The 13,524-nt window shown below is 45.7% G+C and overlaps 1 protein-coding gene across 5 annotated transcripts in view; it reads left to right on the top strand.

Annotated features, from left to right (window-relative positions):
* Nucleotides 1-13,524, top strand: part of SIPA1L1 (signal induced proliferation associated 1 like 1) — an 820,039-nt gene that overhangs the window by 519,417 nt on the left and 287,098 nt on the right. For all 5 annotated transcript variants that reach the window (XM_085627288.1, XM_085627286.1, XM_085627287.1 and 2 more), the window contains exons 10-11: nt 6,707-7,283; nt 13,203-13,477. In XM_085627288.1, coding sequence (XP_085483414.1) covers nt 6,707-7,283; nt 13,203-13,477 — 852 coding nt within the window. The remainder of the gene's footprint in view (nt 1-6,706; nt 7,284-13,202; nt 13,478-13,524) is intronic.

The following is a 13,524-nucleotide window of genomic DNA, read 5'->3' as shown; positions in this document are numbered from 1 at the left end:
ATTAATCCCTTATGGATGTCCTACTTTGAGCCTAGTCAAGCCCTGCATAGTGGCTCCCGTGAATAGGATGATTGCCTGCTGCCATCGCCCCACTCCTGAGATCCCAGTTTCCTTACCCAGCACCCCACACCAGAGATCTTGGTGGACCAAGCCTCCTTAGCCCGCATCCTCCCTGACTCGTATCCTACCTCTCCACTGGATAGGGAATTCAAGAGGCTGGACACCTTCGGTAAGAGAATATTCTCTTCCATCAGCCTGGCACTGCGGTCGGTGAACACCGCATCCCTGTTGGTGGTTATTCCCATACACTATGGCATTTGGTTGTGCAAGTGCTGCCTATTTGCCCAGAGGAGAGGCCCAAGCCAAACTTGTTCAGGCTGTTGTAGATGGGAAAGTTGCGGCTAGGTTTACCATCTAATGTGGACTTGAACGACTCGCTTGGCTGAGTGATTTCATTGTCGGTGTCCTTGCAGCGCCACACCTGTCTGAGAACTTTTGGCTTTTCAGGGGATGTCCAGGTTTCCCTCATGGACATGCCCTTTGATGGCTCTTGCCTTTTTCGAGACAAAATGAATTCAGCTCTGAAGCGATTCAAGGACAATAGGGCTACTGCAATGTCCTTTAGCTTGTCTATGGTGCCTCGTCAATCGAAATCCACCTTCCGCTCCTTTCATGTCCACGGAAGGTGTCTCAAGATGTGCCCATACCCTCCGAGCCATCACGGACAGCAGGCTTCCCAGCCCTTTCATGGCAGAGGGCGTGGGTCTCATAGACCAGGTGGGACAGGCAGCCAGCAGTCAGGTCAGTCGACACCCCATCTTGAAGATGCTGTCTCCAAGCTGCCTAAGTCCGACCTCGGGCCATCATGGGCATCCAGTGGGGGTGGCAGGTTATGCCAACACCTCCCCTACTGGCGGTCAGTAACATCAGACCATTTGGTACTGCAGGTAGTCCAAACGGGCAACTCCCTTCCATTTGTGGCACTCCCACCACCCATGCCACCCTCTTACAATCAGCTGACAGAGGACCATCTCTCCTTGCTCCATCAAGAAGTGCAGATTCTCTTGTCCAAGGGAGCCATAGAGAGGGTGCCTGCATCAGAGGTAGGTCATGGTTATTATTCCCGCTACTTTATGGTGCCATAGAAGGGAAGAGGACTTTCTTTTCCTGGATCTGTGCCTTCTCGACCTCTTCTTGAAGAAGTTCAAAATGCTCACATTCGTCCAAGTTTTGTCTGCCCAAGACCGGGAGACTAGATTGTGTCGTTGGACTATCAGGACACAAATTTCCACATCCCCGTCCTGTCAGCTCACAGAAGCCATCTGCAGCTCACGGTGGGCCAAGAGCACTTTCAGTTTGCTTTGCTGCCTTTCAACCTTACCAGCGCCCCTTAGGTGTTCCCCTAGGTGATGGTGATGGGTGCTGCTCATCTACGGGGTATGGGGATTTTAGTCTCCACCTCTGTACCCGCACCCACCTCCAACCCCGCCTCCACGACTGGTGGTTGACGGCGGGCTCACCCCAGGCAGTTGTCACCCACCTTTAGACTACGGCGACCCTCCTGCATTCGCTGGGGTTCACTATCAACTTGCCAAAGTTGCACTAGACTACCTTTCAGACGCACCCTTTCATTAGAGCTGTTCCGGACACAGTGCAGTTTCTTGCCTATCCACCCGAGTGACGAGTCCAGGATATGATTCCGATGTTTCAGCCTCTTTCCTGGATCTTGGTGATACTGACTGAGGCTGTTGGGCCTCATGGTCTCCTGCATCCTGCTGGTGACACAATCCCCCTGGAACATGTGGACTCTGCAGTGGGATATAAAGTCCCAGTGGGCGCAGCATCAGGGAAATTTCTCTGACATGGTCCAGACCTCGGTGGGAATTGCAAAAGACCTGCAGTGTCAGCTAACGAAAGGCAATTGGGTCAGTGGTAGATCCCCCTCCCTTCCCCATCCAAATCGAACAGTGGTGACAGATGCATCACTCCTTCTGGTTTGTGGCAGAGTCTGAGTTCCACCTAAACCTGTTGGAGCTTTGGGCGACTAGCTTGGCTTTAAAAGCCTTTCTTCCTTGGATCATGGGAAGGCTGGTGCAGGTGTACATCGACAACACCATTGCCATGTGATACTGCAACAAACAGGGCGGCATAGGGTTGTGGGCCCTGTGTAAAGAGCCTTTGCGCCTCTGGACATAGCTGGAATGTTAGGGCATTTCCCTGTTGTTGCAGCATCTGGCAGGTTCTCTGAATGCCAGAACAGACAAACTCAGCTGAAGATGCCTAGTGTATCACGAATTGCGTTTCCATTCATGGGTAATGGAACGTCTGAGTTGTGGGGGGGAGCCTTGGTTAGATCTGTTCGCAACGGCCGAGAGTGCCCAGTGTCAACAGTTTTCCACACTGGAGTTTCCAAGGCGACGCTTGCTCAGAGATGCTTTGTCTCGAGTGGAGCTCTGGCCTCATATACACCTTTCCACCAATGCCACTCCTGCTCAGAATTCACAAGAAGATCAGGAACGACTGGGCCCAAGTCCTTCTTGTTGCTCCGGATTGGGCATAGAGAATCTGGTATCCTGAGCTGTTGAGCATGACAGTCAGTCCTCCAGTCAGGCTGCCTCTCCGGGAGGATCTTCTTTCGCAGCAACAGGGGCTTGTTCTGCACCTGAACCTGCGCATCCTCCACCTGTATGCATGGAGGATGAACCGTGAGTTGACAGCTTTCAACCATCCTCTTAAAGTCTGTGATGTTATTCTGTCAGCCAGGCATCCTCCCACCAAGTCGGTTTACGTCTGCTGTTGGGATAAACTTGTTTCATGGTGTGCTTCCCACAGTTGATCCCCTTTCTGCACCTTTATCCAAGTCTCTTTTGTTTGACCTTTCTTTGGCCCAACAGGGCTCTGCTATTGGCACTTTCAAAGTGTATCTTTCTGCAATCTCTGCCTTGCTGCGGTTTGCGGACCAACCTTCTGTTTTCAAATCCCCGGTTGTAGCTTATAGGTACTCTCTCCTCCACCATTTATCATGCCTCAGTGGGACCTCAACCTTTTACTCACTTCTCTGATGTGTGTCATTCAAACCTTTGCACAATTTACTTCTTCAGCTGCTGAAAATTAAAACTGCCTTTTTAGTGCCCATCACATCTGCTAGGAGGGTCAATGAATTGCAGGCCCTCTCTGTGCACCCTTCCTACACCTTCTTTTACGCGAACAAACTGGTCCTTCGGACACGTGCCTCCTTCCTTCCGAAGGTTGTCCCTCCCTTCCGTGTAGGCCAGAGCATTACCCTGCCTACTTTATTTCCTCCGCCTCATCCCTCCAAAGAAGAGGAGAGACTCCAACATCTGGACCCAAATAGGGGGTTATCGTTCTACCATGACTGCACAAACGAATTACAGGTGAATGATCAACTCTTAGTAGTCTATGTCTGAGTAAAAAGAAAAAAAAAAGAAGGCTGTGCAGAAGTGGGCCATTTTGAGCAAATGAGCTCAGTGACGAAGAAGGGTAAGTGAACCTACCTACTCTACAAGAGCGATCCCATTCAGAAGTTGGTCTTACCCTGGTCCTGAAGAAGGCCCCCAAGCCGCAAGGGCAACATAGGACCTAAATATGTTAACTAATCACAATTTCATACCAGGTGCAGTGGACTACTAACACATACACTTAAGCACCACTTTTCAGTTTTAAATTTTACCCCTTTTCTGTATAGTAAAAATATGATGCACAAGAACTGAGGTATTTTTTGATTCACTTTTTTCCGCATTTTACACCTATCTTTCACGACAGTCATAAACCAGATGGTCTCCCTCCAGGTTAAGGACTGTAGACCGCCGGGAGAACTGGAAACTCAGGCGGAACAAGACCCAATGATGATGCAATTAACCTAACTAGAAGGGTGGGGAACCAACATACTCCGCTCCTTAAGTTAGAGCGAATAAGGGTCTTCGGAGAAAACCTAAAGGCCCTGGAATACTAAGACACGTGATTCGTTCCCTTTTGGTAAATACTATAACCTCATGGTAGCTAAATGAATCTCTGCTTCTCTCTCCCTCCTAAACTAATCATTTGTATAGCACCTTATATGATTTTAAGTTTTCTATAGTGCATAAATACTTGTATGAATGCCCTAGCACTGGGTCATAATCCAGCGGGCCTCCTGGCACCAAACAAGTAGCTTAAACACAATAGGGAGGCAGAGAGGGAGAAATTTAATAGGTGGAAGCAAAGGGGTATATCTCAAGAAGGATATATATATTTGAAGTGATTGGTGGTTGTATTGTGTTATCCTTTGTGGGTTGTGCATTTGTTTCTGTAGGAATTATGCCCTTATTGGACTATTTCTAACTACTGTCTGGAAACCGAGAGGGGAAAATGTGGCATGCTGTTACGTGGCCCATGGGGACATTGTTGTTTTCTCTGTTAGCATGAGCACGCTGCAGCTTGCCTGTTGCTTTGCGCACGACTTTATTTTTGCAATCATTTCTATTGCTGTTTTCATATGAGAACTCATTGCTGGGTTCCCACAATGCAGGGTCCTGGGATTTTGACTGAACATTGTGAGCACGGTCTAACAACAATGCCCCTTGTTACTTTGTTCTGGCCAGACCTTAGCCCTTAGACAAAACATACCGATGTCGCTGTTGTTTGGACAGCGTGCTTTGTTTTTTTGTGGGGTACAAGAATAGGTGACACACACTTGGAGAGGGGTCTTTCCAGGGAGAAGAGCGAGACCGCACCTATGATTTAGATCTACCATCTATAGGTTAACGTATGGGGTCTGCTAACAAAGCCCAGAGATCTTCTAATATATATTAATACTACTTTTTAGCAAGGGGAAGGGAGGTTAGGCTCTATTGTCTTTCCATGATGAAATCTCCCTTTATGATTTATGGACTAGCTGCTATGCTGACTGTATTTGTACTATGCATTTTCCTGCTTGTTGTGGCACCTATACTGCATGGTAAGGCACGTTAGTTAAAATAAATATTTTAAACTGTTTCGTGTCTTTGTCAGATCTTATGGTGGACAAGTACAAGAGTGTGAACGAAAAAGTGTGTCTTGTTAGCGCGATTCCTGAGAGATCTGGGAGTGTTGTGTTCTGGGGTGTCTAACCATTTGTTTCTCTGTGAGTTAGTAGGAGAGCAAGTGAGACACTATAGCTGGTCAGTCCTGGGCTCCTGGGTACTAAGGTGGTAGGATGACTCTGTCTCTATACACCAAGGTCCTATAATCCTGCGCATAGTTCTGTTTTGGGGGAGAATCCCTGCAACAGTGCTATGCTGTTTGCCATTTCTGTAGTTGCTGCAAAATAAATGGTGTGATGTATAATGCTCATGTGGAGACCTTAACAGATCGGAGGAAGGAAGAGAAATCATGAAGTGATACATTAGGAGGAGAGGATGCAGTGTGCTAGAGAGATGAAGTGTTAAAGTAAGTTTTGAAATATCGTATTTGTTTGGGGGGGATTTGACAAGAGTGGCCTCCTAAATGAAGGGCATTGCTGCTGAATGCACGTAGGAGAGCAGAGTTACCATACCGTCCTGATGTATACTATCCTCTTCTGCTCCATCTTCAGCTAGTCTCTGGCTTGTCCTCACCTCTTTGTGCTCAGTTTACTTTAAGAAGAGATTAGGAGCAAAGTACAGTAAGGCTTTAGGAATAACTTTTAAGAGAGGAGGGTTTCCCAGGGGCTCCTCGATTCAGTTGCTTTTCCATAAGCTGTTACTGTCCCTCTCAAGACGTCGCACCCCGGTGTAGATGCTGGTGTGTGAGGTCCTGAGAGAGACAGTAATATCGGACCTTAGGGTTTTCGGCCCACACTATGGCTGATAGCTCAAGATATTGATATTCTTTTGAAAAGGACGTATGTTTCCATTATGGTGTAGGAAATATGCCTATGTTACACTGAAGATATTAATACTGGTTCTGGCCTTGAGAAAGTTATGGTGGTTGTGCGGGATAAAACACAAGTTAATTTAGATTTATGAAGTTGGAAAGAACTAGGTTTCTGTGGTGCAACTATGCACTGAATTTTTTTTAAAAATGTCTCAAGAGGAACAAAGTAAAGAATTTGACATCTGTGATACTCTATGGACTATTGAATTGTTCTCTAATTGTGCTAACACAATCTACACCTAGGATTGAGGTTGTCTTCTTGTTGAGGTGCAAGGTGTGCCTGTGCCTCCTTTTTTAGCACATTGGGAGGAAATTCTGGTTGGGGTTAGCTGATTGTGTGGGTTGTTGTGCACCTTTTATATTCTGGCCACCACTAGTGTAAACACCTTTTCCATAAGAGCTAGGATTTTGGGGGCTATGAGATAATGGGATTAGAGGTATGCTACGTTCCTGGGTAATGAAGAAGCATTTCAGACACTTCTTTATTTGGACCCTCAAAAACCAGAAAGTTGCGACCACTGGCTTGTCATGCATTGCTAAATTGATGTTACAATGTGTGGTGCATCTGGCCTAAGCCAGGCATGACACTGCCTGTATAGCAAGTGTAGGACTGCTTCGATCCACAGATGAAGCAAAGAGATAGTTACAAAACACATTTGTAATGTTACTATACGTCTGTTGTCCTGTGGTGAGTTGTTTGTGCTGTGAAATGACCTTTAAATACATATATAATCATGATGAAGCTTTGGTATTATAATAGATTGAAAAATGAAGTGTTCTTTTACCTGCTAAATATCTTGTATCTATGTTCTAGTGTTGCTGTGACGAGATCAAGAGATGTACCTTCCTTCGGTCCACCCATTCCAAACGGAGTCACTTTCCCAAAGTCCTCTGTGTTCCGGGACTTCCTTCTTGCCAAAGTCATTAATGCAGAGAACGCTGCTCATAAATCTGAGAAGTTTAGGGCCATGGCCACAAGGACCCGGCAGGAATACTTGAAGGACCTGGCAGAGAAGAATGTTACCAGCACTGCTATTGACCCTTCAGGCAAGTTTCCTTTCATCTCATTGGCATCAAAAAAGAAAGAGAAGACAAAGCCTTATCCAGGAGCGGAACTCTTAAGTTGTGGCGCGGTTATGTGGAATGTTCATGTGGAGGACTACAGCAGTGCTCTAGAGTTGGAGTGCCTCTTGGGTATTTCCTATGAAATTGTGGCTCTTATAGAGCAGGATACAAAGACTGTGGTGTTTAACTGCTCAACCCGTGATGTGATTGGGTGGACTGTTAGTGATACCACCATCAAGATATTCTATGAGCGTGGTGAGTCTGTCTTCGTCCGGAGCTTCAACAACAACACTGAAGATATTAAGGATATCATCAAAAGACTGGAGGTTTGTATTTTTCCCTTACCTCAGAAAAATAAGAAAATACTTGAGTTACTTGATGTTATTTTGGTAATCCTATATAAATATATAATAAATATTCCACTTACTGTGTATTGCACTTCTGATATGTGTAGTACTTTGCTGAACTCTGTTATAGGAGAAATGTAGTTGAAATAAAAGAAGACTGTACATTATTGCATTTCGAGATACCTAGAAACAAACTCCTTTTTCCTGTTTCATGTGCTTTACCATGTGCAGCTTACTACACACACATTGACACCTACTTTGCATGCCCCATCGAATCAGGTATAGGGAATCATGGTCGTGTTAGGGTTGATGCCACATTTAGCCCTATTGGTAGGATTTTCCCGCCCTTCTTCAGGACTGATTATTATTGGACAATTAAGACGATCTCACGAGATTTTAAAATGCACAGGAGTAGAATCCACCAATATCAAAGGTCACTAGTTTTTTCATTTGGTCTCGCCTGGCGAACGCAGCGCGAAAGCGCTGTTGCCAGCGAGATCTATTGTTGCTGACTTGCCTCGGAAGTGGGACAGGAGATGGGCATGTGCAGGGCTTTTGGCGATTGTAGTCTGTGGATGCGCTTTTGGAGACGCGCTTGCAATTAGGTGTACAGCCACGTGGCGTGCACATCTCCTGTCCCCCTTCTGTCCTCAGCAGCCTCATGCACTTTCACTTTCCCCATCGGCTCCACGGAGACAGCTCGTTTTACATTAAGCTTCGTATCTGTATTTAACAAGCATTAAGCACTTTGTCTTTAGAGGCGAATATACAACCATTCAGGCAAGGAGGCGGGGGGGCTAGAGTTACGAACCGTTACACCCCACACTCAAGCTTCTTCAACTGAGAGACTCGGGGCATGTGGCAGCCTTCGTGGCCTGCTGTCCCATCCCTGCACGGGCGGCGGTTAACATGTGGGGTGAACATGTCAGTGTACCAAATCTCCCCACTTGACGAAACAGTAATTCCTTCCAGCTCACTCCCCTACTTCCCTAGGTTTACATATTCATACCGCGCCACATACACAACTTTCGGAGACACATATGGAGTCTTTCTTCCCACGACACCCTGACACCCTGATCACAGACGTGGATGTCAGGGGCTTTCACTGTCATTACTTTACCCACCCCTAACCTGTGTTAACTATAAAGAATTCCCAACCCCCCCCCCCCCCCCCCACCACCACTTGTGGTCCAACAGAGAGGAGATCAGACCCTTTCCCGGCAGTCTTTTCGCTGAGAGGAGGAGTGACCTTCGCTTCTTTCTATCCGAGGAGTCCTGCTATCCCCCCACCCAAGACCTTCAAAGAGGAAACCTTAAGCCCTTGATTTTCCCAGGGGTCTGTACTCACTTCGGCCGGGCTCCACTGCCGCTCGGAAAAGCTGAGCGTGCTGGAAAGCAGGGCCTCGGCCTGCTCAGGTTATATTGGTTAAGGAGGCCAATCCCGGAGAGACATGTCAGCCCGTCCCCAAGAACACGCTGCTTATGCCCGCCCCAAGTGCAAAGTCCGCCTCGCCAAGAACCCGCCCACCATCTTCCCAACTCCGTAATGGGGGGGGGGCGGCCCCAAAACTTGGAAACTCCTACCATGGCTCAACCCAGCTGCCTGTTTGTCCTTGCATCCAGACAAGTGACATCATACCTACAAGTCACAACTATTGCCTTTGTCAATGGTTGTTAGTTGCATAAGATAAATAAGCAGCAAGTAATACTTTTTGGAACTGCCTCTTGCGCCTCTTCCCTGTCTCACTGATGACTGGGCTGACATCTCACTTCAGGGGGAGAACTGCGCGCCGCCCTGAGAGCGCTCTTTTATGGTTGTTTTAAGAATGTTTGAGGGACGAAGCAAGACACATTTCGACTTTTTGTGTGACCAGTTAAACCTATACTTTAGTTTTGTGTGCCATCATGGAGCTTGAAATAGCATAAATGGGTGATAAGATTCTAATAAGTTCCGTATGGCGCCCCAAACCATGTCTTACTTGAGGCCCCGCGGTCCTTAAGATGACACTGCGTCGCTGCTGCTCCCCCTCCACCCCGCAGTTGCTGGACACAGCAAGAGATCTGACCTGTCCATGGAGCACAGACTCAACGAAGCAGAAGTAATGAAGGCCACAGGCCGAAGCCCGTATCTTTAGGACAGAACCAGTAAATGGACTATAATGTGACAATCTAGTGATTTGAGGGGGGCTATTCCTAAGTAAACACTGTGTAATTGCAATTACATGTACATAGCGCTTACTATGCCTGACGAGGCGTTGAAGCGCTGTACGGCGATTAGCTCACTACTCGGAACCCAAGTAAGACTCCCCCTGCTTTAAAAAGGCCCTCGTGTGCACGCAACCACAGGAGCACACAGTGTATTGCCCATGCGCTGTGCTGCCTCTACGGATCACATTCATGGCCCTGGTTCTGAGTGTGGAGCAGAGCCCCGGTCCGTGGACCCGCATCAGAAGTCCGGTCTGGGCGATGATTAAATTGGTGCTCCTGCAACCCCTGCGGAGATCTGTCTGGTAACCAGCAGCGCCGGAAACTCAATGACCTGTGGGATTTTCATTAAATCATTAGTACCAAGAGAACATGACCGTGTGCATTCCTAGGCAGTGAACCCAGCAAGCGCTGCGAAACCAGACGCACTGCTAATGCCAGCTTCCGGTGCTACGGCGCAATGGAAGAGGATGTGGCCACCCCTCCCCTGTCTGGCTCCCCCCCCCCCCCAATTAAAGAGGGGCCCTGAGACTCCAGAAAGCCACAGATATTCCTAGTGCTGTTTATCTAATCAGGCAGTGTTAAGGCGCTAAGAAAGAGGTGGGCACCAGTAAAGCGATAGGTGAAACCAGGCAGTGACATTTCAGGAAAAAAACACTAATATAATACATCTGTCTTAAAATGACCCCTATAATGTTTGAGCACCCATTGAGAGTTGGACGGGGGCAGGGTCATCCTACGTTTTACAACAGGACGCTTTGTTTGGGTCAAAGTGCGCTGACAAGAGCTATAATTTAGAAAATGAGACATTTTATGAAGTGGCGTTCGATGCACCTGACGAGGTGCTGAAGCGCTTTCACTTAAGAGGTAACATCCCTCGGGTGTTTTAAGACAAGGTAAAACATACATTTCAACTGATAACTCAAAGTTTAGAGGGAGCACGTTGTAAGCCCACTGAGAGCGACATAGTTTACTTATACACTTTTATATAGTGCGAACTTTACCCGAAGGTGTCAGAGCGCTTTACAATAGAACACGTTGCATTACATAAGGACTTCAGAGGACATGAATAACATAAAAGATACAAACAGATAAACTCTAACGTCCCATAAGAATGGTAGTAAGTACATACGTCTACTCCAGATACTAGTGGTTAGAGTAACATATATGTAAGTTGCAAATTCACTCAAGATTACATTTTAAGAAGCGTTCAGCTGCTCAAGGCGCTACAAGGTTAGCTCAGCGTGTTGAGAGCGTGCTGCAACGAATGTGCGTGGTGCTGGTGGGATCACCAGCCAACATCTCACCACTTAGATAAACAGTAAAAAAAAAAATCTCTGGCAGGTAACAGTAAATGAAATGTACAGCTATGTTGGAAGAAGGTGTCACCCCCGTGCTTGGATGCAGGTGCCACCCCCGCCCTCACTCTTGGTTTTAATGTCTCCACCCTCTGTGCTTTTAACCTCAGTGTCCGCGCCTTTCTCACTTAGACTTCACTGTGCTCCTTCACTTCCCAATGGATGTTCTAAGTCTGTGTAAGTTAATTAACTCAGCCTAGCCAGTCATGAGAACCATTATCCAGGACAATATTTGTGATATCACACTCCAAAGTGCTTTCCAGGACCGTGAATTATTTATTCACTAGCTGCAGCCTGTTGTTTCTCAGAAAGACCCAAATGCCAAGAAGCGTATGGATAGCTGCATTGATTTTCTTTATTTTACCCACATTCCCGTTAACAGTGTATAAGTAATGCAGGAAGGGTGGTTCAGGGAGGAACGGTGGAAAAGGAGAGAATGACGGAAAAAAGCTTAATAAGGAAGGCACAAAAGGGATTGTTTATAGAATAAACACTGCATATAGCATTTACAATGCAAAATGGCATTGTAAATGCCAATGCCTTTTATGTATGTGTTAAGAAAATCTGCAAAGTACAAAGTGCTTGTTTACGTGCACCACTTGCAGGTTTTCAATAACCTATAAATAAAAGGCCGGGTCATTAGCAATGTCAATAGCTCAAACTCTCGCAAATGCGAGACCTATTGCATTGCAAATGCTTGTTATTGGTTCTCTTGTGTAGCCTCTTATTGTTTTCCAGCTCTGTGATTAAATAATCACCACCTCTTTATTCAAGAGAGCTTTGCCTTAGCAACTCATTTCTATGCTTTATGTCTAAACTCAAATAGGTGACTTTGTTAAGCAACTAGCCCTACTCTTGAGTGAAACCTCCGTATATTCGCCATTGCACCCACATGCAGCTATTCATTTTGTATTGGATGGCAAAGCCTTTATTTATAGCACTCTGACGTGCCAAGTGTGGGTAGAATGCTGCATTCCCTGCTCCCCATAGATTATATCAACATTCTTTCTCATGTATGTATTATAATTTTATTTATAGTTCCTGCATTCTGCAATGAGAGTCCTCAAACCGTGATAAATATATAATTGAAATGTGTGTCATGGACTTTTTATATAAATACTAAACTGGATTGCAAGTCACTTCAGCATTTTAACCTCAAACCTCCCAAACATGCTATATTTTATTATCATAATTACTGAAGTAAGTGTACACTACCAAAGTCTATATGTCGATACTGTTTACTTACATTTTTACCAGCAGAGAATCTTTACCTATGGCCCTTACTTGTACAAAGATGTTTAATGTGTGTATTAAGTGAAACTTGGGCCCTCGCGTTTAAAACAGTGCATGGTACCAGATTAGAATGGAAACCTAGAAATCTAAAACCTCCCAGAAGAAGACAGGCCAGTGATAGCAGGAACCCCACAGACTAGGTTGTGGTTGGAAAAGTAAGCTGTATGGTCCATATTTTCCTGCAGTGGTAGTCAATTTGATGCCATTAGGAATTGGTTAGCAGTTTCTCTCTCACATCTCTCCTTCTGAGAGGGATGCATTCTTTTTCATGCTGTGTATTGTTAGGCTAGTCACCTTTGGCTAATAAAGAAATGTTTCCTTGTAGCTACATGTTGGCTATCAAAGCTGAAGAAATAACCTGCTTCCCGCCTTGCTAACCGTTTGTTTTCATTTGTTAGCTTAAACCTAAACGGGCAGCAATGGAGCCCTTCACATTAATAGGGGCGTGTTAGAAGGCAATACAAGATTGAAGTGCATCATTTAGAGAGTTCCACATGTGAACAGCCCAATGAAATTACGTTACACTACATCTTCCTTTTTAGACACGGGGATATTAAGTGATCCTGCGAGAATCACCCACTTTTCAGTCAATTGTGTGTCTGCGGTTAGAAAAAACTTCTACAGTTTCCAAATCCCAGCACATTGGCCACTAATCATTAGTTGTAATTTAGTAATTGGCAGTATGTTGACAAGTAATATTTTTAATGCTCATTCTACTTTTTCACAGTGAAAGCTCAGTTTGTTCGTGGATCAATCCGGGTAACCACACATCTGCAATCAGTCCGAATAATTTGCACCGGCTTAATCCAATTGTCCTGAGTTGCAAGCATGCTTTTTGTGTACTCTAATTTTATGATTAGTTGTGGGATGAATCACAGGACAAACAGAATGCCTAGTAGCAGAGTGAAACTCTCAAGCTGAGCACAATTATGTATGGTTTGCCACAGTTTTGACTATTGCATCTTTTATATTTTAGCGGTCATCCTCTGTATTACCTCCAAATATGCATACAAGATATGATTGTAGTTTTTTTGTTTTTCAGATTGTGACAAAGGGCTGTGAGACTATCGATATGACGCTGAGGAGGAATGGTCTAGGGCAGCTTGGTTTCCACGTAAACTATGAAGGGATCGTAGCCGATGTTGAACCTTACGGCTATGCCTGGCAGGCTGGCTTAAGACAAGGCAGTCGACTGGTTGAGATCTGTAAAGTTGCTGTGGCAACATTGAGTCACGAACAGATGATTGACTTGTTGAGGACATCTGTGACTGTGAAGGTTGTGATAATACCACCACATGAAGATGGCATTCCTCGCAGGTATGGTTGACATCATATATTGAAATCTTAAGTGTCGACTATGAGTA

This window comes from Triturus cristatus, chromosome 9 (assembly GCF_964204655.1).
Source record: "Triturus cristatus chromosome 9, aTriCri1.1, whole genome shotgun sequence".
NCBI classification, from domain to species: Eukaryota; Metazoa; Chordata; class Amphibia; order Caudata; family Salamandridae; genus Triturus; species Triturus cristatus.
The sequence above is the reverse complement of the archived record's forward strand: the minus strand, read 5'-3'. Positions and strand labels throughout refer to the sequence as shown.